This window comes from Pseudonaja textilis, unplaced genomic scaffold (assembly GCF_049901715.1).
Source record: "Pseudonaja textilis isolate UNSWEBS1 unplaced genomic scaffold, rPseTex1.2 PTEXSCF74, whole genome shotgun sequence".
NCBI lineage: Eukaryota > Metazoa > Chordata > Lepidosauria > Squamata > Elapidae > Pseudonaja > Pseudonaja textilis.
Window position 1 is genome coordinate 14,032 of NW_028262970.1, and position 25,291 is coordinate 39,322.

A 25,291-nucleotide genomic window follows, 5' to 3' on the forward strand; every position below is an offset into this window, starting at 1 on the left:
TAAAATCATATTGGACAAGATATTAGATATTAGCCTCTCAACTTCACTTAAGTAAATACAAAATCTCTCACGATTTCCAAATGGTTGGAGATATAACTTCTGGAAAATTCTCCCTTTAGTTCCTCTCTTTTGCTTTTAGCATCTCACATTGCCAAAAAAAGAGGACTTTATTAAATAGAAAAGTCTTGAGAGATGGAACCAATGGTGGGATTCTACTGGTTCTGTCCAGTTGTATAGAACCGGTTGTTATGATTCCGCGCAGTTTGGAGAACCGGCAAATCGCACCACTGACTGGCCCTGCCCCTCTCCACCTGCCCCTCCCCTCCGCTCCCAGTCAGTCCTTATCGTGCATGCGCGGCATCGCCTGCAGCCTGCTTTTGCCCACTCGACAGGCCAGCCATTGCTGCATGCCTTCCGCTGTGGCCCTGCCTGATCTCTCTGGGTGAGTGAGGCTCTGCAAGCTCCGGGGCCCAGTCACCTACCTGCCACTGCCCGACACATTTACCCCCACCCTACCCCACTTGCCTTTTGCTGCCACCATGCGTCGCCCTCACCCCCAGCAGGAAAGGCCCAGCATCTGCGGTGAATCCAGGTGAGAGGCGAGATGCAGACTGGTGGGGACCCGAGCTACATTTCGCTGTACTGGAAGACATGTGGAGAGTCTCGTGTCCTCCTACTGCTGAGAAAGCAAGAGAGTCTTTCCCGGCACAGCTCAGGGCGGCAGAGAGAAACAGGATTCAAGCGGGCTACTTCTCTGCCACACAGAGCCACCCGTTTCCCCATTGGAGAGGAAGTTGCAAACTTTTCACTGTGCAGGGAAAGACTCTCTTGCTTTCCCAGCAGCAGGAGAACATAAGTCTCTCCACATGGGATTAGCTGGGATTCACGCAGCTGCTGGACCCTGCTGGCGGTGAGGCAGAGGTGTGGGGGAGGGAGATCAGGGAGCATGGCCCATTTGCCTACCATCCCTTCCCTCTCCCGCCCACAGCCCCATTGTTGGACCCAGAATAATCACCCCTGGTTGGCCTTGCCAAAACCACCCGGTTGCACCCATTAAGGCAACAGGCATTGTCATTTTGAAGTTGAGGGAGAATTTGGGGAAGGAGGTGGAGGGTCCTGCAGTGGCTGGTACAGGAGAGCCATTGAGAAGCAGGGAAGTGGCCTTCTAGTGGTCCAAGCTGGTGTTCAGGCTGGAGGCGGGCCAGGGGAAGTCAGACCATCGAGGGAAAGGGGGATTGCCAGGTGGAGCTGCCCTCTCCTAGCAGAATTGGGACCATTGGGGTAGTCCTAGGGATTGGGTGAGTCGAGCCACAGCTCCTTGCCTTCTTAGCTCAGGGAATGGCCATTTTGTGCAGGAGGAAGATTGCGGAGGGGGGAAGTCTAACTGAGCGACTCCTCTGGTGTCTTCGCCGGATTATTTGGGCACATACAAGCGAGCGCAGTTAAAGGCACTGCTGTCGCATGTGAGCTCAGGCCTCAATCCATGGCTCCATAAAGCCAGCACCAAAGAAGTGGGCGATCAGCTGAACCTGTGGTGCAATGGTAATTCGTATTTTGGCCGCTCCAGGCTGTCCGACCTCAAAGCCCTTCAGGAGCTGCTGTTCCAGGTCTCTACTCACCTGTGCTTGGTCACCCCTTTTTCACCTTGGTGAAGCGGCTGGCCCTGCCCCTCACCCTCCCCTCCCTCGTCTGCCCTGAGAAAGTAAGGGTGACGGTGGGGGATAGCGAAGCGGCTGGGTCCCTATCTTCCCGATTCTCTCTCCCACTCTGTGTGTGTGTGTGTGTGTCTCCCTGAAAGCATGGCCAAGCCAGCAAGGTCTCCTTCGCGCTCTTCGTTACTTCTTTCATTTCTTCTTTTTGGAATCCAGACTGGCTGAACAACAATCGCTAGACCACGGTGGAAGCGTCCCTTCGGGCGACACTTCTCCTCCTCCTCCTCCTCCTCTTCCTCCTCCTCTCATAACCGGAGGTTATGGCAGGGCCGAGAGGGTGCATGCTCACGGGGAGATGCTCCTCAAGCAAATGCCAAAGCACTGCAAAACAGAGTATGGGGTGGGTGGCTACTCACTTGAGGAGCGAGCGTCTCCCCACACAACTGCAACCTCTTGATCCATCCACAGCTGCCAGGTGCAAGAGGAGGAGGAAGAGGAGGAGGAGGAGGGTCGCCCGAATGGACGCTTCCACCACGGTCTGGCAATCATTGTTCAGCCAGTCTGGATTCGAAAAAGAAGAAATGAAAGAAGTAGTAAAGAGCACCAAGGAGAGCTTTTTGGCTTGTCCCAGCCACAGCTTTGAGGGAGACACAAACACATTCACATTTACATTCACAGACACACACAGACAGACAGACAGATATTCAGAGTGGGGGAGACAGAGGGGAAGATAGGGACCTGGCTGCTTCGCTATCCCCCACCGTCACCCTTACCTTCTCTCACTGCTCCATTTTGTGAACCATCTATGGTTGAGTATCTCCTTCAAACTGTTGAGAATCCCACAAGGGCTGGGGAATGTGTCACTAAGAGCTTCAGGTTTGTTTGCTCCTTGTGCCCAAAATAGCAAAGAAAAAAGGGAATTGTGTTGACCGGGTCTGAATTCAGATGAATTTGAATCATGATTGGGTGGAGGTCCTTTTGGTCCCATTGGGAGAGAAGCTTCGTCCTGCTTGGGGAAAAGTGTCCCCTGAAAGGGCCGGTTCATAGTTGGGGAGGTTCTTAAAGAGACCAGACCTGGTCAGATTTATCCATGCCTCTCTTTTACACACACACACACACACACACTCACACACTCACAAAGAGTGGAGGGGGGTGAAGTTAAAGAAAGAGAGAGAGTGATACAGAACGAGGGGAAAGAGAGAAAAAGAGAGGGAAAGAGTGAAATAGAGGGAATGAGAGAAGAGGAAGAGAGAGAACAGAAAGAAGAGAGAAAGAGAAAGAAAAGAGAGAAAGGAAGCAAAAGGAAGAAAAGGGATAGACAGAGAAAGGGAGAGATGGAAGGAATGGACAAAGAAAGAAAAAGAAAGGAAGAGACGGAAGAGGAGAAAATGAATGAGATATATGAATGGATAGATAAATACATGGAAGGAGGGAGAGAGAAAAAAGGAGAGGAAGGAAGGACACAAACCCTGGCTTCAGAAGACTCTTTAAAGCAGCACAACAATCTAGGGCTGGCCTGCAAGGGATCTCGGAGGTCATCTAGTCCAACCCCCTGCTCCAGCAGGAGATCCTTACAGAATCAAAGAATAGCAGAGTCAAAAGGCTGTGTGCACATGTGTGTGTGTGTGTGTATGTGTGTGTGTGTGTATGGTTGTCAAAACTCCCAAAACAGGTCAAGTAGCTCTGGGGAGATCAGTCATAAATTAGAACACTTGCTAAGCAACTGGTCATTAAGCGAGGACCAATTGTATTTGGTTTGCAAATCACATGGCCACCTGGCCACGCCCACCCAGTCACATGGCCACCAAGCCACACCCATAAATTAAGCCATGCCCACAGAACTGGTTGTTACAAAATTTGAATCCCACCCCTGGATGGAACTGAGAAAAGTTTTCAGTATTAAGTGATAACCAGCCGGTTCCTTCTCATGACCCCATTAACACGCATTTCTCCCCTCTTCTTACACCCATAATTTGAAGGTGTGATATCAGAACAATCTTGATAATTTCAGGTGAACTGAAAGCCTTGGAGCTGCTTCCTAGGAGCAGAAGGCCCATTGCTCCATCCCAGGGAGGGTGAAAGGGAGGCATGGAGAGCTCTGGCCAGGTCTGGCCTCCTTAAGAGCCTCCCAGATTATGGAGCTGCCCCTTCAGGGGACACTTTTCCCCAAGCAGGACAAGAGGAAGCTTCTTTCCCCCAATGGAGCCAAAAGGATCTCCGTCCAATCACGATTCAATCCCATCCGATACAGTCCAAGCCTGGATTCAGGCCCCGGTCAGCAGATTTGCCGCCTTCGTTGCTCTTCTGGGCACAAGGAGCAAACAACCAGAAGCTACTAGGGACACATTCCCCAGCCCTTGTGGGTTTCTCACCCCTTTGATGGAGACCCTTAATTGTACATGGTCCACAAAATGGAACAATATTGAAGCCTCCCAAGCAGCCTAAGGGGAGAAAATCCGGTTTCTACTGTCCAGATTCAATTCTCGGTGAAGGTCAACCACCTTTGGGGAATAGCATCAGCCCTCTTGAAATGGGACCTCAGGCTTTGGAAAAAAGAGAGAAGATATCAAAACTTTCTCCTACCTTGTTGAGCACCTTTAGCTGTGAAAGAACATCTTGGTTGATAGAAAGTCTCTGTCTTTCAAAATGCACCAGAGTTTGTCTCCTGTGATCATCCCTGGGAAGAACCAAGAAGCCTGAAATGCGCAGATCTGCTGCTACCTCTCCATTTGGGTCCATGTAGAGTTTAAAGTCTGAAATATTGACAAACTCATTCTTCTCCAGGAAAGGATGGAACTAGAATGGGAACATGCAGCAATTTTAAAAGAAGAAAACTTTGTTTCTTATCCCAGACGCTTTTTCACATTTGAATCTTTCTTCTGTAGTTGTCTAATTTACACACATGCTTCATTAGGAAAATAGGTGTTACCACTATCTTACAAGTGAATGAAAAAGTTCACAAAAATTTGTCGATCATATTTTGACAATATAGATTTTGACAATATAGATTTTGACAAAATATAGTTGAAAAACATAAAAAAGGAGATTTATGAACTCCATGAAAGCAACAGGTTGGTTATCAGAAACACGGATTTCTGAAGAGGAAAATTGTCAGGGTCATCCTCTCCCAGGAAGCCCAGACAGGAAACCTGAGCTAGGCCCACTTCGCTGTAATGCTGCACTGACAGGATTTGGGGAGTCAGAAAGTACAAATCTCCCACCGACCCTTTTTTTTAATGCAGCTGTAGGTGTCCTCCTCTTCTCTGGTTCTTCCCCAGGCAGAATCTCTCCTCCACCCCCCAAAAGTCATTCCCTCCTATCACGGCCCTTTCTAAATGGGTTCTGGGAAAGGGGGGGATATAACTTATGTGCTCTATGCAAGTCATCCTCACATATTATTTCATTTCCCAAATACATTATGGAAATACTGCTGATATAACTTGATCTCAGGAAAGAGTAAGATGTGAGTAAAGATGTGATCAGAAACCCAGTTAAGTGAGGGGTGGATGGTATGATAATTAAGTGGATAAAAACTGATTTAAAAATGGTACTCAAATAATCTTTAGTTTTTATAATCTTTGTCATGAAAGTGGGAAGATACTACATTTTGTCGTTGTCATCAATTTTTCTATGTTTTCATTAATATAATAGGGTTGATAAATGGCTATTATACAAGATTTATAACAATTCTCAGGCAAATATACTTTTATGTTATTTAAGGATTTCCAAATTTCTGGAAAAATATTTCTGATTTCCTCCTAGAAACAACTGTATGACTAAAAAGCAGTAGAAAACTATCTGGGTTTTAGGATTTGATAAATTATAGTGACTCATATAAGAACATTAATGATGCACTGGATGAAGGATTGTGCCAAGCTTGGTAAGTATGCAAGGGAGCCAGTTTGCTCTACTGGTGAAGCCCCCGAAGTAGAAAGCAAGAGGCTGTGAGTTCAAGACCCGCCTTGGTCATGAAGCAGACTGGGGGATTTGGGGCCAGTCTCTCAGCCCAACTCAACTCACAGGGTTGTTGTTGTGGGGAAAATGAACACACAACTACTCATTGGTACTCAGCCCCCATGGCTTCTGCAGGGAAGGGCTTTTAAGGATGGGGGATGAGTTAGTGCACTTAGTGAACTCAAACAAGGTCTCAAAGATCTGGAAATCCAACAAGATGGGGCTGCTCTTCCCAAGAATGTTTATTTGAGCAGCCTTTAGAGCAATGAGATATTTATATCGAATAACCCTGCCAAAAGTCCAAAGGGAATTAATCTCCGAGAGCTGCAACAGAGTTCCCAGAGCCGTTTCAGGGGGCCGATACAAAGAAAGAGCGCCTGAGCTGAGACTGGGGCCCTGTGGACAAGGGGCCACTCCAACTGCAGCTCACGCAGAGGTGGTATTCAACCGCGCCTGAGGGGAGAAGGGAGGAGCCTGCGCCGTGGCGTACGGTCTGCAATCGAGCTCCTCGATTGCAGCCGATATCTCCACTACCGGCCGGTCCAACGGACCCACGCTGTCCCGTAGGGCAGCCATCGTGAAGAGCGTACCCTGAGGACTCCGGGATACCGCAAAATCCCTGGAGAGCCGGGTGAAGCTCTTCTTGCCAGCGCGGAGAGGCAGCCCCATGCTGCTGAAGCCGGGCGGCTCCAGAAAGAATGAGTTTGAGAAAGAGTTTGTCGGTTGGGTGAGAACTTTTTTTCTTTATTTAATTTTTTGAGCCTTGAAAGTTTACTCTGACTACTTGAAGAAACCTGTGTGATTTTTTTTTTTTTTTTTTTGACAAAACTGATTAAGCGGCTTTTTTTTTAGGGAAACGTCAAAGAGAGAATCCATTTACTTTTTTTTTCTTTGCTTCCGGACTTTATTGTTATTTACTGGATAACTGGACTGTTGTTTTTTTTTATATTTATATGTTTTATTCTTCTTCTGGATTTTTCATTTTTAGGCTAGAGGCTCCCTTTGATTTTGTTTTTGTTTTTTTGCTTTTGTGTATTCAACATCGGCTTTTCCCTTTTCCCCTTTTTTATTATGCTCTTCAGAGAGGAGGGGGGAAAGTGAGAACTAAGAAACTTTGTAACACTGCCATCTAGAGGCTTGGAAACATTTTACTTGAACTGGAAAAAACAGACTCTTCTTCTCAAGGACATCCTCTGATAAGATAGAGGAAAGCACTTTGTTGAATATTATTACAGGTGTCTTTCTGGATATTTATGGCTTAGCTTTGAGGGAAAGAGAAGGGAGTTATAATTAGAGCCTTGAACAATTAAATAGAGTGCAGTGTATTGTTGCTTATTCTCTTTTTCTAATTCTTTTTTTTAGTTCCGCCACCCCCTCCACTAACATCAAGGTCTTTATTTTTAAGCTTGATTTATTTGCAAAGGGAAGCCTCTGAATTTTTCTTTTATTTTTATTTTATCTTGATTTATTTTGCTTTATTTTTTCTCCTGTCCATTTGGATCCTGTTTTTTCTTTTTTCTTTTTTTTTAATGTACATCAGTGGACTATTTCTTTTTCCTTTTTTCAATTGAGGTTTCTTTTTTTTTTTTTTTGGCTGGACTAAGGTGTGGAATTTGAAGAAATTTATTTTTCTTGGTTTTTGCTTTGTTTTTTCTCTCTTTTTCTTTTTTCCTTCTTCTTTTTTGGCTTTGTCTTGTTCATTATTATTATTATTGGGTTTTTATTCTTACTTTTACTCACTTTTATGGATTATTTTTCTTAATTGGATTAAGGTCAGGAAGAATTTGAAGAATTTTTTCTCTTTTTCTCTCATTATTGGCTTTTATCTTGGATTATAACTTCATATTTTTTTTGGATTAAAATTTGAAAGAATTTGAAGAGCTGGAACCACTTAAAATGAGTAAGAAACTTATATCTTCGGGTGCCTCTATGTCTGCTTCTGCCTCCCCACCATCTGGACAGCGCTCAATTCAGACATTGTTAAAGCAAGATAAAGAAAAAGAACAAGAAAGAGTATCCTTTCAGATGATTATGCAAGGAATTCAAGATCTTAAGGTAAAAATAGATACTATTGAACAAAGAACAGGTAGGATGGAGGAAAAAGTGGAAAGTATCCAACAGATGATGGTAAAATATGAGGAGAGACTTCAAAAAGTTGAAGAGGGGGGCAAACGAAGAGAGGAGAAGATTGGAAATATTGATAATAGATTAACAGTGATTGAACAAGAAAAAAGTGAGATGTTGAAGTGGGAGTTGGATAGATCAGAATTTTATCTCAGATTTCAAAATATAGAAGAAGAAAAAGGACAAGATTTGGCTGCGATAATGGTAGGAATCTTGGCGGATGCGCTGGAGATAACAGAAGAGAAGATGATGGATGGAATAGATGAGATATATCAAGTTTTTACAAGATATGCGATGAGAAATAACCTACCCAGAGAAGTTCATATTAGATTTATTAAGAAATCTATGAAGACACAAGTATTGCAAGTGGCAAGAGAGAAGTCATTGAAATACAAAGGTAAAGAAATTTTGGTTTTAAAACAAATACCTAGAAGAGTGAGAGAGATGAGAAGAGAATATCGATTCCTGACCAAAAGGTTATTGGAAAAAGAGGTGTCTTACAGATGGTTGATCCCAGAAGGATTGATGTTTACGTGGCAGGAACAGAGACATAGAATTGATTCAATTGAGAAAGCAGAACTGTTTTGTGCAGAGGTTCTTGGAGGGAGAGAAGGAGGGGCAGGAAAGGAGGTTCCATCAATTGAATCCCAAGAGGAACAAATGGAGATTGGAAAAGAAGAAGGTGCAGTAGGTGGACAAGTGGATATTAAAGATCAACGTGAGGCAAGACCCACGAGAGTGGTTAAATCTAAATATAAAACATAATTATGGAAGAGAAAAAACTGATTACAATGAATATAAATGGACTGAATTCAGCTGCTAAGAGAAGGAAGACTTTCCATAAATTAATGAAATTAAAGTTTGACATAATTTGCTTACAAGAAGTTCATATTAAAAAGCAACATGAACAATTGTTATTACAACCAAAATTAGGGAAATTGTTTACCTCTTTGACACAATCCAAGAAAAGAGGGGTGGTTTTATATATTAAAGAGGCCATCCCAGCAAAAATGATTTATACAGATGATGATGGGAGAATATTAATGGTAGAAATAATGGACAATAATAGAAAGATACTTTTGACTGCAATTTATGCCCCGAATGATAAACAGGAAGAATTCTATAGAAAACTACATACTAGGATCGCTGAACTAGACTATGCTAATACAATTATGATGGGAGACTTTAATGGAATTGTGGATAATAAACTTGATTATATCGCAACAGCAGTAAAGCATAATAGAAAAACTCTTCCTAAATCCTTTTTTAAAATGATAGATGAATTAACTTTAAAAGACATATGGAGAGAAAGAAATAATAAATCTAAGCAATTTACGTTTTATTCAAATAGGCATCTATCATGGTCCAGACTGGATATGATTTGGATTTCAACAGATTTAATGTCTAGTATTCAAGAAGTAAATATTGAAACAAGCACTTGGGCTGACCATAACCCATTGACAATTAAATGGAAGGGACAAAGGAAAAGATCGAGATGGACATTAAATAATACTATCTTAAAGGATAAGGAATTTATACAATGGATGGAGAAAGAATTGGCCTTTTTCTTTAAAGAGAATAGAAAAGAAGACACTTCAATACAGAATGTTTGGGACACAATGAAGGCTTATGCTAGAGGCTTGATAATAGACTATACAAGAAAAAAGAATATTAGGAAAAGGCAAACTCTTAAAGCCTTGGATGATGAATATAAGAGACTTGAAAAAGAACTACAGAAAATACCACACAGAAAAGATGTCAAACTGAAACTGGATATAACTAAACATAAAATGGACTTAATAGAGAAAGAAGAACTGGCACAGAAAATTAGGAATGCTAAACAGAATTATTTTGAGGATGCAAATAAGCCAGGTAGATGGCTAGCATTCAAACTGAGAAAGGAGAAAGAGTCGAGGAAAATACTGCAGTTAATAGATGACCAAGGTAAAACTTGTCATGGCAGCAAAGAGAAAAAAGAAATTATTTATGATTTTTATAAACATTTGTATAAGAAAGAAGATATTGATGAGGAGAAAGTTAAACAATACTTGCAGAATGTAAATCTACCTAAGATACCTAAAGAGATTGAAGAAATTCTAGAAAGCAATATAACAATGATGGAGTTAAGCCAAGCACTTAAGAAACAAAATAATGGGAGGCTTTTAAGAAGAGGCTGGAGCTTCCGGTGGCAAGGCAAGGATGGTCAGAGGGGCAGAAATCCGCTCGTGATTCTAGCCTCCCTTTTCTTGAGTTTGGTGCGATCTTTCGGGGTGCTCGAGTCTTGGAGAGACCCGTGCCGGTGTGGGGGAACCTCGGGCTGCAGTGTGGGGAAAGCAACCCCCCTGTAATGAAGAGGAAGCCCTCCAGAGCCCAACGATCAAGAACAGCCTCCTAACAATGGAGGCTCCGAAGTCCGGACTGCCACCGATGGGAAGAAAAAAGTGAGTGAAAGTTTGCAAGCTCGGGGGGAAAGAGAGTCGTGGCAGGGAAGATATTTGACTGACAATAGACTGATTCCAGGCTGTTAAATACTGTGTGAATGCCAGCTGTGAGCTCCAAGACGAAGCGGCTACAAAAGAATTGGTTTAGTGAATGTGAAAGAGCTTGGCAGGCAGAAGAGAGTCGGAAATAAAAAAGAAGTAAAGAGAATTTTGGAAGTCTGAAGACTCTATTATCACTAACATTTGGATTGAAGCTATTAAATTGGATCCAGAAGCAGAACGAAGCCGATCGGGGGGAAAGACAGAGCAACGCCATAGGCAGCATCCAGAACGCTGAAACGAGTGGGAATATTGCTTACTGGCAGCTGTTACTCAGCAAATCTTCATTGGCCATTTCCGGTGTGCTAGAAGTGGAAGCTTCCAAAGTGAAAAGCAGAAACAAAAACTCTTGTCTTTGGGATTTTCTTTTTTCTTTTTCTCAACCCTTTTCTGTGTGTACATACTTACTAAAATAGCCTCTCTTCTTTCTTACTTGTTGTTGGTATGCTATGTTGAAATATGCTTGCTTTTTTTTTTTTCCCCTCTGATTTCCTCTTGATAAATTTGTACATTTAGTAATGAAATATTAGAGTGTTAAAATATTGGATTAATTTAGTTAAGTTATTATTAATAGAGATTGTTATAATTTGAATGGGAATATAGGGGAGACAGTAAGAATATTAAGCATTAGTTACTTAATAAGCTTAGAGCTCTCTAGACCAATATTATATTTCTTTGTGTGGGTTTATCTGTGAATGTAATATATTTTATAGTTAAGGTTACTTTATATTGAAGTTAAACTAGAGAAAAATATATACACTTTACTAATTAGTCAAGAATATAGCTACTTAATAGGTTGATAGATCTTGGTCAATTTTAGTTACAGAACTAAGAATACTGAATGCCAATTTGGAATAATATATTCAATATTGTACAACAACAAAAACAAATTTTAAAGGAAATGACTACTACAACTACCACTGCTTTGAAATCTGGCAGGAAGGTTAATCCCACAATAATGACTACTTTGACAACAACTTCATCCATGGCACAAAAAACAATAGAGGAAACACTACCAACAGAGAAGTCAACTAGCATCTCGAATGTGAATATCCAAGCAATGTTCCTAACTTTACAGGACTCATTGACAAGATTGCAAGAAACAATGATTAAAAACCACAGTGAAACAAGGGCAGATATCAATGAATTGAAGGAAGAAATGGGGAAACTAAAGACAGAAATGGAAGCGGACATTTCCAAAGTAGAGGATAAAGTGGGGGTGTTGCAGCAGGCCTTGAGAAAAACGAAGTTATAATAAAAGAAGTAGAGAAAAGAACCGAATGAACAGAAAGGGAATTAGAAAGGGTGGATGAAGATCTCAAAAGCATGAGCAAAGAATGGAGGACTCCTTGTCCTCCTAGAAATGGACAAGGCAGCAACTTACCTAAGATTCCAAAATGTGACAGAATCAAAAGAAGACGACTTGGAATACTTGATGGCAGAAATACTGGCGTGTTTATTGAAGATGGATAAAGATGAAATTCAAAAAGAGTTTGATGAAGTCTACCGGGTCAATACAAATTATGCAAGACGCCACAATTGTTCTAGGGAAGTACATATACGATTCACTAGAAGATGTGTTCGAGACATGATATATAGAACCTCAAGAGATAAAACTATAACCTACAAAGAGAAAGAAATTGTGATTCTTAAACAGATACCGAGGAGAATAAGGGAACAAAGGCGTGACTATAAATTTCTGGCAGCATATTTAAATAAAAAAGAATCACATTTAAATGGCTTATTCCAGAAGGAATGTTAGTGTCGTGGAAAGAGAGGAAAATCAAAATAGATACTATGGAAAAAGCCCAGGATTTTTACTTAACGGATGGTGGGCCCACAGGAGCAAAGTAGTAGGGAGAAATTGGACACAAAGTTTCAAAGAAGAATACAGTGGACATAAAAATAGAACTGGAACGGTAGGAAACCAAGAAAATACCCATCCACAACAAAAGACAGAAGGAACTACATCAATACAAGCGCAAGAAGAGAGAGGAATTGTTACACGACAAAGAGCAAAACAAAACTAAATAGATGGGAGAAGAAAAAAAATTATTATCAATAAACATAAATGGTTTAAATGCAACAATTAAGAGAAAAAGGATATTATCTAAATTAATTAAACATAATGCAGATATAACGTGCCTGCAAGAAACCCATATAAAGAAGAAGGATGAAAAATATTTAGAATGCCTTGAAATTAGGAAAATTATTTACCACACCAGCAGATGAGGAGAAAAAGAAGGGAATCGCAGTATATGTGAAAGAGGATTTGAAATCTGAGCTAATATGGTCGGACTTAGAAGGAAGGACTCTGGGTTTGCAGATCTGGATTAATGATATTCCAATTCTTTTAGTAGTAATATATGCCCCAAATGGAGACCAAAAAGAGTTTTTTAAACACCTATATGGAAAATTGGTTGAATTGCAAAAAGAAATATTTGTATGGTAGGGGACTTCAACTCCATTGCTGATTTCCAAAAGGATCACAGTAATGCCGGAAGAATAAAAAGGGGAAGAGAGAGCTCCCCAAGATTTGTAGGGAAATGATGAAAGAGCTAAATTTGACAGATATATGGAGAAGATTACATCCTGAAAAAGACAATTTACATTTTATTCAAATCCCCACCAAACATGGACACGGATTGATATGGCATGGATGAGTGGAGAGATAGCAAATGAGACAAAAAGAAGTGGAAATTTTGCCTAATGAATGGGCAGACCATAATCCAATACAGGTAATATGGAAGGGCAGGGCAAAACCAAAGAAAAGATGGACCTTAAACACTCAATTAATAAGAGAGAAAGAATATATTAATAAATTAAAGGAGGAATTGATTTTTTTATTAAAGAAAATGATAACGGAGAAACCACTGTAAACAAAATGTCTGGGATACAATGAAGGCGTGTTATAAGAGGCACAACAATCTCTTATAATGCTAAGAGAAACAAGGAAAAATATTCCCAACAAAACAAATTACAACAGAGAATTAAGGAGCTAGAAACCCTTCTACAAAATAACCCAAAAGAATCAAACTGCAAATTCAGATAAGTATAGTCAAACACAAACTGAATTTAATTGATCAAGAGAAAATGACTATGAATTTGAACTTAACTAGACAAATCTATTTTGAACATGCCAACAAGCCAGGAAGATGGCTATCTTATAAATTGAAAAAAAGAAAGAGAAGAGACTGATATACCAGTTAATAGATAGCAAAGGAGATACATACCAGGAAATAGAACAGAAAAAAAGAAATCATTCATAAATACTTTGAAGATTTATACAAAAGAGAGGATGTCAGTGAAGATAGAATAAGGAATTATCTAGATGAAGTAAAGGATAAGGCAATTGGGGAAGAAATGGCTGAACTATTAAATAAAGACATTACTGAATCGGAATTGAAATCAGCAATAGAGAGCCAGAAAAATAATAAAACCCCTGGCCCAGACGGGATCCCAGGGGAGCTGTACAAGGCGATAGCAGATCAAATCGACCACTTATGGTGGAAGTTTTTAATGACGCTTTACTAGCAGCTAGGATGCCGGACTCATGGAGGGGGGCACTGATCTCGCTGATCCCGAAGGAGGATACAGATCCCAGATATATAAACAATTACAGGCCGATTTCACTCTTAAATACTGATTATAAAATATTCACTTCTATTATAGCAAACAGATTAAAAAGATTGCTAAACTTGTATATACATGAAGATCAAAATGGATTCCTTCCAACTAGGCAAATAAAGAATAATCTAAGAATAGTATTAGATGTACTAGAATTTTATGAAGCCCACCCAGAGAGACAAGTAGCACTTATGTTTCTAGATGCAGAAAAAGCTGAGCATTTGAATTGGCAATTTTTAATTCAAAAATTTATAATTTGAATCTGGGTACCAAATTTGAAAATATTATAACAACTATATATGACATACAACAAGCTAATATAATAGTGAATGGGGAATGCACCTACCAATAAAGATAGAAAAGGAGTGAGACAGGGTTGCCCACTTCTCCCCTGCTCTTCATATTAGCATTAGAGATATTATTAACACTAATTAGGCGGAATTCAGATATAAAGGGATTAACAGTTAAGAAAGAGGAATATAAATTGCAAGCGCTTATGGACGACATGATTTTCTTCCTTGAAGAACCAAAAGACAGGGGACCAAAATTGATGAGTGAATTAGAGAAATTTGGAGCAGTAGGGACTTAAAATAAAAAAAAAAAAACCAAATTAATGACCAAAAACCTAACAGAAAAACAGAAAATAGAACTGGAAGAAATAATGCAGATACAAGTGACAAAGAAAGTGAAATATTTAGGAATTTGGCTAACCCCACACTGTAAGACACTTAAAGAAAACAATTATGATAAACTGATACATCAGGTAAAGAAAGATTTAGAAACGTGGGGGAAACTTCAAATTTCACTACTAGGCCTAATTGCTACTATTAAAATGAATATTCTCCTAAATTTTTGTATTTATTTCAAACGATCCCAATTAAATTACATAAAAGTTTTTTGAAGAACTCAATAGAACAACCCTGAAATTTATTTGGCAAGGAAAAACCCAGAATAAATGTAAAAGCAATGCAGGATATGAAGAGCAGGGGAGGGTTAGCATTTCCAAACTGGGAGTTATACCATATGGCCACCTCATTAGTTTGGTTGAAGGATTGGGTGAGTTTAACCAATAAAAGAATACTATTTCTAGAAGGCCATGATTTACAAAGGGGTGGCACGCCTTTCTATGGGACGTAGGGAAAACCAGTCAAAAATATTTCCATAGACATTTAATTAGAGACGCACTATTAACAATTTGGAGGAAAATAAGGAAAAAACATTATACAAAAGTACCAGTATGGATTTCAACAATGGAGGCAATGATTCACCCAAACAATTTGGAGCTTACCAAAATGATTAAATATAAAGACTTATTAGACCCACAAGGAAATCTGAAACCGAGGCTGGATCTTCAAGAGCAAGGACATAAAATTGATCAATGGGTTTATCTTCAGATTCAAAGCAGATATAAACAAGACAAAAAGAATTCGGAATTAATAACAAACTGCAACAGTTAGATAAAATTTTATTAGGATCAAATAAAAAAACATAACAAAATTTTATAACTACTTATTAGAAACAGAACTAGAAGAAGAAATCGTAAAGGAAATATGATTGCTTGGAGTAAGAACGTAGGGCGCAGCATCACATTAGCGGAATGGGAGAAAGTTTGGGGCAGAAACAATAAGATTACCAAATCGGCAGCATACAAGGAAAATCTTTATAAAATGTTTTATAGATGGCATCTCCCCCCTTCAAGGTTAGCGAAGATGCACCCCAACATGAGTCCGCATTGCTGGAAGTGTAGGAAAAAAGAAGGAACCTTTTTCCATATGTGGTGGTCCTGTGCAGAAACCCAAAAGTATTGGAAGAAAATCAAAACTTGGTTGGAAGAAATCACCAAAGAGCAGATCGAATACAAACCAGAGTCCTTCCTACTAGGGATTTTTGATAAGCAAATTTCCAAAAAACCAAATACATAACAATACACATTTTAACAGCGGCCAGATTAGCCTTCGCTCAACATTGGAAACAACACCAAATTCCATCAGAAGAAATGATTATTGAAAAAATCTCAAAATGCGCAGAAATGGATAAATTGACTTTGGCGCTAAAAAACAAAGACACTTCACTATACTATGACAGCTGGAATTGTTGGTATAATTGGATTGACCAAAGATAAATAATATATTATAAGGCATAAAAGAAAAGTATCAATACATAACAACGAGGTAGCGATATAAGTTAAAAACAGGTGTGGTTATATGACACAAGTTAAGGTGATGAAAACAAAAGAAGATCTTGCAAACTGTTAAAATAAGAATACTTTTAATCCTGTAACCTCTTTCTTTCTTTCTTTTCTTAAAATTCTTTCCCTCTCTTCCTCTTCTCTTTTCTTTCTTTTCTTTCCTTCTTTCTTTTGCTTATTTGTGTATGTATTGTGACTGGTTTTAATTGTAAAAATTAATAAACTATATTTAAAAAAAAAAAAGAAACAAAATAATGGAAAGGCACCAGGTCCAGATGGATTTCCTGTAGAATTTTATAAAACTTTTCAAGAATTATTTTGTATTCCACTGTTAGAAGTTATGAATGAAGTGACGGTAAAAAAGATAATTCCTAAAACATGGTCAGAGGCTTATATTACACTTATTCCAAAAGAGGAGGCGGACCTACTTCAAATCAAGAATTATAGACCGATTTCCTTATTAAATGCAGACTATAAAATTTTTGCTTCAATATTAGCAGAAAGACTTAAAAAGTATTTGAATAACTTTATTCACCCAGATCAAAATGGGTTCCTGCCAAAACGACAAATTAGTGATAATATGAGAGTAATTTTGGACACCTTGGAATATTATGAGGCGCACCCTGAAAAGCAAATGGCTTTGATATTTTTAGATGCTCAAAAGGTATTTGATAATGTAAATTGGAGGTTTATGGTACTCTTAATGGAACAGATGGGCTTTGCTAGAAGATTTATTCAAGCAATAGAAGCAATTTATAATGAACAAACAGCTAAGGTAATGGTGGAGGGAGAACTTACAGATTCTATTAATATAAGAAAAGGTACAAGACAAGGTTGTCCTCTTTCGCCTTTGTTATTTGTATTGACTTTGGAAGTGTTGAATAGAAATATCAGAGAAGATAAAACTATAAAAGGAATGAAAATCAAAAAGGAGGAATTCAAACTACAAGCTTTTGCAGATGACCTAGTCTTCATTTTGGAAGATCCTATAGAAACAGCCTCGAAGCTGTTGGAAAAGATAGAGGCCTATGGGGAGGTGGCTGGTCTGAAAATAAATAAAGATAAAACAAAGATTTTGTCAAAGAATATGTTGCTGAAACAAAGAGAAGAGCGGGCAGAACTGTTAAAAATTCAAGTTACAAACAAGGTTAAGTATCTGGGGATATACTTGACGTCAAGATGTAGTACATTGAAGGAGAACAATTATATTAAACTTAAACAACAGATAGCCCAAGATTTGAAAAAAATGGGAAAACTTACAACTGTCATTAATAGGAAGGATTTCAACAATTAAGATGAACATTTTACCCAGAATCTTATTTTTTTTTTCAAACAATACCAATTAGGCTTGGAAAAGAATATTTTGAGGATTTAAATAAAATTGTTTTGAAGTATATATGGCAAGGCAAGAAAGCAAGAATAAAGTTAAAGCTTTTACAGGATGCTATATTTAGAGGAGGGTTTGGTCTGCCTAATTGGGAGTTGTACTACCAAGCTGCAAATTTGACGTGGGTTAAAGAATGGATAACATTAAGGAAAACCAGATTGTTGACATTAGAAGGTCATGATTTGCTGTTGGGCTGGCATGCTTTTTTATGGTACAAGGGAACCAAAACACAGGGGTATTTTAGAAGACATTATATACGGGAGTCTCTGTGGTTAAATTGGGAGAAGATAAAAAAACAGTGTTATTTGAAAATTCCAGTTTGGTTATCGACGATAGAAGCGTTCTCCTATCCTATAATTTATAAAAAGGAACAAACAGTTAGCTATGGGGAATTATTAGACGAAAAGGGTGAACTTAAATCGATGCAAAAACTGGAAGAACAAGGTATACAGATGAATTGGTTTTCATATCTGCAAATACATTCAAAGTATTATGAGGATTCCAAAGCAGAGGGATTTTATGATAAGCAAACTGACTTAATAAGATTTTGATGGGTACTGATGAAAAGGTGATTAAAAAACTGTATGGTTATTTATTGCAAATTAAGCTTGAGGAAGAACAAGTTAAAGAAACTATGATTGCGTGGGGGAGGAATTTTGGATATGGGATTGATTTAGAGAAATGGCAGAAATTATGGTTGCAAAATTATAAAATGACAATGTCTACAGCCTATAAAGAAAACTTGTATAAGATGTTTTACAGGTGGCATTTTCCCCCGACAAGGATAGCAAGAATGTTCAAGAACAAATCCGAAAAATGCTGGAAGTGTCATCAGAAACCTGGTTCATACTACCATATGTGGTGGACTTGTGAGGATGCTAGAAAATATTGGACTAAAATCCACATGTGGCTGGAAAAAATGACAAAGAAGCATATAGACTTGAAACCGGAGTTTTTTTTTATTGGGAATCCTACCAGATACTTATAGTAAAGAGTTGAAATATTTGATTGTAAATGTATTGACTGCTGCTAGGATTGTATTTGCAAAAATTGGAAAATGAGAAAATTCCATTGCAAGAAGAAGTTGTAAAGAAAATTTTGGAATGTGCTGAGATGAGTAGATTGACTTTTTGAAATTAGAGAGCAAGAAGATAAACAATTTTATTTAGTTTGGGATCTTTTCTATCAATGGTTGAATGATGAAATACTAAAATATAAAAGTTAGACAATAAGGAATAATATTGATTTTATTTTCCTTTTCTTTTTATTGGTGTTTGATATTATATTTATATAATAGTTTTTTTGTTTCTTTTTTTTTCTTTCCTATTTAGGATAGAATTGGTATGATTATAAGATTTGTTTTAGAATAAAGTATTTAAAATATAGTTATCTCATAAAGGCATGATCGAATAAAAGTTTAGTCAAATTTCTTTTTTTTTTAATAGCGATACTATGATTCATAAATTTGTATTGATAAGAGTATTATATAAGGTAATTGTAATTGTGACTATGAGATGAATGCACAAAACTAATGGACCAACCGACTTACTGTTTGTATAAAAATATGGGGGAGCTGATGCTTTTATGTTTTGTTGTTGTGTTTGTATGTTAAAAAACAATAAAAAAAATTTTATAAAAAAAAAAAAAAGAAAGAGCGCCTGAGGTGAGACTGGGGCCCTGTGGACAAGGGGCCACTCGAACTGCAGCTCATGCAGAGGTGGTATTCAACCGGTTCTCACCGGCTCAGGTGAACTGGTGGTCACCCCTGGTTGGCCACATCCCCGAACCGGATGGCCTGCTTGTCCCAATCGCTTTCCTAGCTTTCCCTACCACGTGGTGGCTGTGGCGCAGATCGGGCAGATGTCCCAGGGCTATTGCACATGCGCACTGTGTGTGCAGCCGTGCGTGTGCTACTAACGCAGTGCGCATGTGCAGCAGCCCTGGGAAATCCGCCTGCCTGCCCTCCCTGGTGGGTGGCACATGTCCCAGGTCTTCTGCCGCCCCTTGTCATTATATGCCTGCAGAAGCCCCTCAGGCCAGCTGAGCCAAGAGCCGCCATTCCCAGGCTTCTACTCCCCCGTGTTTGGTCGACGCCTCTTCACCTTGCCTGAAGCGGCTGGTCCTGCCCCTCACCCTCCCCTCCCCCACCTGACCTGAGAAGGGAAGGGGGACGGTGGGGGATAGCGAAGAGTCCAGGTCCCTATCTTCCCCTCTCTCTCCCCCACTCTCTGTGTCTGTGTGTGTATGTGTGAGACAGAGAAAGAGGGGGGGGGCAAGAGAAGAAAGAAAGAAAGAGCAAGAAAGAAAGAGGGAGAGAAAGAGAGAAAGAAAGAGAGGGAGAATGGAGAAAGTGAATGAAATATATGGATGGATAGATAAATACCTGGAAGGAGGGAGGGCGGGGAGAAAAAAAGGAGAGGAAAGAAGCACACAAACCCTGGTTTCAGAAGACTCTTTGAAGCAGCACAGCAATCTAGGGCTGGCATGCAACGAATCTCGGAGGTCATCTAGTCCAACCCCCTGCTCCAGCAGGAGATCCTTACAAAATCAAAAATAGCAGGTTTAGAAAGCTCTGTGTGTGTTTGTGTGTTTGTGTTTATGGTTGTCAAAACTCCAAAAACAGGACAAGTACCTCTGGGGAGATCAGTCATAAATTAGAACACTTGATAAGCAACCGGCCATTAAGCGAGGACCAATTGTATTTGGTTTGCCAGTCACATGGCCCCCTGGCCCAGCCCACTCAGTCACATTGCCACAAAGCCATGCCCATCTGGTCACGTGACCACCAAGCCACGCCCACAAATTAAAGCCATGCCCACAGAACCAGTAGTAAAAAAATTTGAATCCCACCAGTGAGTTCACAGCCTGCTATGCGGCATCTCCTATCAGGACTCAAGGATTCACTTTGTGACGCCTCTCCTAATAAAATATCCGGGAAATACGGAACTCTTTTATGTGCAACTGCAGTTCTCAGATCAGTAGGAAGGAGTTTCTCTGAATGGGGCCAAATTCTGTTCTGCCGTAACGCAAAATTATGTATTTATTTATTTAGGACATTTACATTGCCACATATTCGCACATGACTCAGCATTAGGCAGACTCTAACTGCCCCTTGACTGTCGTTTATTTTTTATTTTTCTCCATTATTATTATTATTATTTGTAATGCTGGTCTCTGACTGTACTAAAAGTGGACTGGATGAAGGAGGAAGCTGTGTTGGAGACATTTGCCATCTTGAGTTATTTGTAAATAAATACATGTTTATGAAAACAATCCCAAAATCGTACTTGACTGCAACCTGAAACTGAGTCTTGAGAGAAGACAAGGAGGAGATTATGAGAGCAGCTTCTCCAACTTACAAAATCTCTCAGTTGGACAAGGGAGGATTCAACACTCTTCCAATGACTGAAAGAGGTGTTGGGAGTTAAAACCCTTCTCATTCCTAGGAAAATAAAATATTTTAGGATATACTAAAAAGACACAATACATTTCCCTAAAAAGAAAAGTAGAAACTCAGAGAGGCTGAAACTCAGCCCCCTCCTACCTTTGCTAATGGACCATTACTCTGGCCTAGGCCACTCTATTTTACATAACAAAGATCTACTCCAGGTAAAGCTCTAAAGGAATTGCCCAAAGCCCTTTCATTACATCACCACCCAGCCAGGTTCAAACAAGCCTGGGACTCAGGACAGCCTACAGAGTTGGCCCTGCATGGCCCCATGGGAGTCTGACAACCAATCAGAATACAAGCTCCAATTCAAATCCCAACAGAGGGCATCAAACAGTTGCACTCTCAGCATCTCAGCCCTTCTTTCCTCAACCAAGGCATGTGCTCCTGTCCACCATTAAACCATCTTCCAAGCAGTCACCATGTTTCCAGCGTCTTTCTTCCCCGCTTGGAACTGAACCCAGAAGGAGATTTCTTCCAACAGAGGCTAGAGAGAAACTTCAGATCTGCTCCCTGTTATTCCGGAGCGTCAGACAGGAGCAATTAGATGGTGCAAATCTCTTGACCTTTTGCAGCACAAGAAGGTTGAGATGTTCCCCTCCTTCTCCTTTGGGTTCCTTCTCCAAAGGATCTCAGATGAATGGATCCCTATCGGGACCCCCATACCTGCCATGGCTGCAGCCTCGGAGCCCCCAACCTCTTTTCTCCCTCCTTCCTTCCCCTCCTCGATCTGGAGGAATAAGCGGCATTCATGGCCTGGGCCAAAGTCTGAATGATACTGTAGCGATGATGGACATTTATGATCTGTTTCCTGTTCCTTTTCTCCTGGGTCTCCAGTGGGGCTTTCTGGGTGCATCTTCTGCGGCCTTTGACAGAAAAGACGTGCTTGGAAAGGGAACAGCGAAAATAATGATCTTGAAACTGATCTTCCACAAAGAAATGGGGTTCAAAGGCAGCATCTGTTGGCCTTTCTTTTGACAGATAACCAAAATTCAAAATACTATGGATGTATTTGAGAGGTATGTGCTTCTCTATTGTATACGCTGAAAACCTTGTGGTGATCCAGACTTTCCCTTCAATGGATCCTGGCAAATGCATAAGTGCTTCATGGAAAAGAATAACTCTGTCCCCAATGGAAATATATTCTATGAAGTGGACAAAGACGTTGATTTGTCTCCACTTAGAGAGGGCCTCCCTGAAGGGTGTTGTTTGTCCATTTGTTGTGAATTGTTGTGATATAACCACACAAATTCCATTCCTGACAAGCATAGGAGGGAAAGTCCTCATGAAATTATCTCCATTTTCTGTGTCTGAAGCAAAGAGGCCAATCAGGGTCCATCTGAAATGGAGGAGCAGCTGGACAATTGCTGGGTATTGGAATCCTTCTTTGGGGAGCATCTGGTGGAAAAAGGGGAATCTCCTTTTATCACTCAGAGCCTCTGAAGGAATTAGAACAGTGATCTGAAAAAGTAATGAAGAATGCTGTGTTATAATGTGGTCCAGATCAACTCCAAAATATTAGTTATTGACAAACCCAATTTTGTTCTGATGAATATATAAGAATAGTTTGTTCCTTAGTCATGGTTTAAAATATTTAAGGCAGAATATTAACAAGATTGTATATAAAAATGGAACACAAAATCATATTAAACAAAAAAAAAACAATAAAAAATGCAATGTAAATTTCTGTTTCACCCATACAATTCCAACAATTAGATTCAAATTTGCAGATTTTAGATAAAATGTCTGGATCTAAGATATAGGGCTGTATTATATGCTATTTTTGAGTACTAAAACCTCTTTCTCAGCTTCTATATCCCAAATTCTTTGTGAAACAATTTTTCAGCTTCTTCTCTAGATGTACAAGAGACTAAGAGATCACAACTGCTAACACAAATTGACAGTTGTACAATCCAATAAGTGTTTAATTGAAATTTTGTCTGTTTTGGGTCTATGTCTGTTTCAGCACTTTAATTTTAACCCAATAATTATATACCCTGAATTTATACAAAGCAGAAATGGTGTAAATTAACAATTACAATCATAGATGAGGGCAGGAGCTGAACTCCTTTTATCCATCCCAAAGATACTCTTCTTGGTCTGAATATTTTTTATACACAGACAGGACTATTGCCAACTTGATTCCAATTGGATAAGGCAGATATTATTGATATGTGAAAATGAACATGCTAATGGAGGACCTCAAAACCTGGATAGTTTTTCAATAGTTGAATATTCAGTAGAAAATCCTCTATAGGGACCTTATGGCTCTTCAGGCCTTTAATGGTCAATTTGAAGTTGAACATAATAGACTAAAACATAGTTGATATGTTCCCTAATATTCCCTAATATACACAAACCTGTGGGACTTTGTAGGTGCCTCCTAATGTTGACATCTGGATGGAGATGTCCGTGGCAGCTCCATCAATCAGAGCCAGGAGGTTCTCCTTCCTCCCACAGCCGTAGTTGGGGACATCGGCTTCTCCAGTGGAAAGAATGTCCAGCAAGGCATCTGAAGTGCGGAAAGGACTCATATAGTTGTCATGGATGTTGTAGCCAAGGGTGAGATTGTGCAGGAGCTGGGAATTCTTGTGGACCATTTGAATACCAAAAATTGACATTAGGGTATTTTCTAGAGGAGAACTCTTCCTATTGAAAAACAATATTCATGTTATTATGTTCAATAGTAACAACAAATGTTTTTAAAATATATAATCCTTCACAAACCTACTAAGCCTTAGGCCAACATTGATCCAAATCGAATGATCAATTATGCAAATGAGAGAGGCAACTACAATTGTTTCAGTCACTACTTAAACAAAGGTCATTATTCAAGTGATGAACTCAGGAATGAACTGAGAAAGGAAAATCATCTGGATTTCATTCAGGTTCTTTTAAAACTCCATCTTTGGATTTTACTCTCTTCCACAAAGTAAGGCAAAAGAGGGAAGCCGTGGAAATAAAAATCATTCAGGAAATTAGACAGGTCCTGAGGTACAAAAATATGTGACATAAGAAGAAAAGAAGGAGAGTGTTAGAATTGCACATGGAGGGAGTGCAACTCCATCACCCTGCATGACTTACGAAGGAGAAGGTATAGAAGGAGGGCTGTTGAAAGGCCACACTATAGGTGATATTTGTGTTTCAGATGTGACCACACCAATGAGATGGTCTCCAGGCCTGTAAAAGCTCCATGGATTGTACCCATCCTGGTGCTCCAAACTCAATGGGCATTTCCTTCTCAGCTTCCCACAGACTGATGGGGACACCAGCAGCAGCAGCAGAAGCAGAAGCAGGAGGTCCATCATTCATGGCATGAATCAATCCACTTCTTGTTTCTAACACAAACAACAGGAACAGCTGGAAAAATTCAAAGACTCTGAGAAGTGCCAGTGGCTTTCCTGATCTAAGCAGAGAATCACTCAGTTTCATCTGCAAAGGAGAGAAAGGTGCAATCAAGAGCAGAGCCTGTACCTGTCCCAAAACTTGGTCCCAGAGAGCTTCACCCAAGGAATTTATCCTTTTCTGATACAAGATTCTTTGCATGTGGCTTCAGTCTAATGCCTGCATCAAAGTCAAAAACTGGAGATATAGCATCACAGGTCTCAAAGGTCATAATTACAGCAAGAAGCAACTTCTCCTCTTGGGATTCTGAACTTTTTCCGGGCTCCATTTGTAGAGGAGAGGCTGGAATAAAACATGTTAGTAAAAATTACAAATACACCCCTGGGATCATTGTTCTGTTTCGGCTGTAGTCCTTCCTTCCTGTCAGGGCAAGTCCAGAAAGTGATGCTGGGGAAGAGAATTCAACACCCAGGGAATTGACTTCAGCTGTCCTTCAACATGGCCTCTTGTCTCCAGAGATTGCTGGGGAAGGTCACTCAGAGCTATGGAGTTTGGTGCCACTTCTAAGTTAATGCCATTTAACTCTAGTGTTGCCTGTCTTCTAATGACAATCGGCACCCTTGATCTCTGCCCAAGGTTAAGAGTAGACCCTGTTTGGAATTCTGTTTTATGTCATAATCCCATATATTGATCTTAATTGCAGTCGGTTTTAAAATTGCTTGTGCCTGAAGTGAAATTTCATTCCCCATCTTTTCTAGCAATATTAATTTTGAGATAAAAGCTCATTAAGAAGCAGGAAAGTGACAACTTGTGGACTAGATCATTGGGTAAATAGGGAGAAAATTATAGAATGGATGGAATTTTTTATTTTTATTTTCTTGTCATTCCTGTGTTACCTTACCATGTTCCTATAATACACCAAGATTCTTTATATTTTGATTTTTCTTATTTTTTTTAAATAAAGAATGGACTGTAAGTTCTGCAGGTGCGATCTATTTATCTCTTTCTTTCTTTCTTTCTTTCTTT

The 25,291-nt window shown here is 39.6% G+C and overlaps 2 protein-coding genes across 3 annotated transcripts in view; both read right to left on the bottom strand.

Moving 5' to 3' along the window:
* Window positions 1-24,388, bottom strand: part of LOC148123599 (uncharacterized) — a 31,884-nt gene extending 7,496 nt beyond the window's left edge. The window contains exon 1 of the mRNA XM_087919252.1: window positions 24,005-24,388. Coding sequence (XP_087775378.1) covers window positions 24,005-24,228 — 224 coding nt within the window. The 5' untranslated portion in view covers window positions 24,229-24,388. The remainder of the gene's footprint in view (window positions 1-24,004) is intronic.
* LOC148123600 (vomeronasal type-2 receptor 26-like) lies at window positions 3,872-23,998 on the bottom strand. 2 transcript variants are annotated; one of them, XM_087919251.1, is made up of 4 exons: window positions 23,281-23,998; window positions 19,909-20,010; window positions 4,236-4,448; window positions 3,872-3,956 (listed from the first exon to the last, which is right to left on the bottom strand). In XM_087919251.1, the coding sequence occupies exons 1-4, from the start codon at window positions 23,539-23,541 to the stop codon at window positions 3,885-3,887; spliced, it is 648 nt and encodes a 215-aa protein (XP_087775377.1). In that variant the 5' UTR covers window positions 23,542-23,998; the 3' UTR covers window positions 3,872-3,884. The 2 variants fall into 2 exon arrangements, with proteins under 2 accessions (XP_087775377.1, XP_087775376.1); XM_087919250.1 differs by lacking the exons at window positions 3,872-3,956; window positions 4,236-4,448; window positions 19,909-20,010 and adding an exon at window positions 20,579-22,381.
* Window positions 24,389-25,291: the final 903 nt, after the last annotated feature.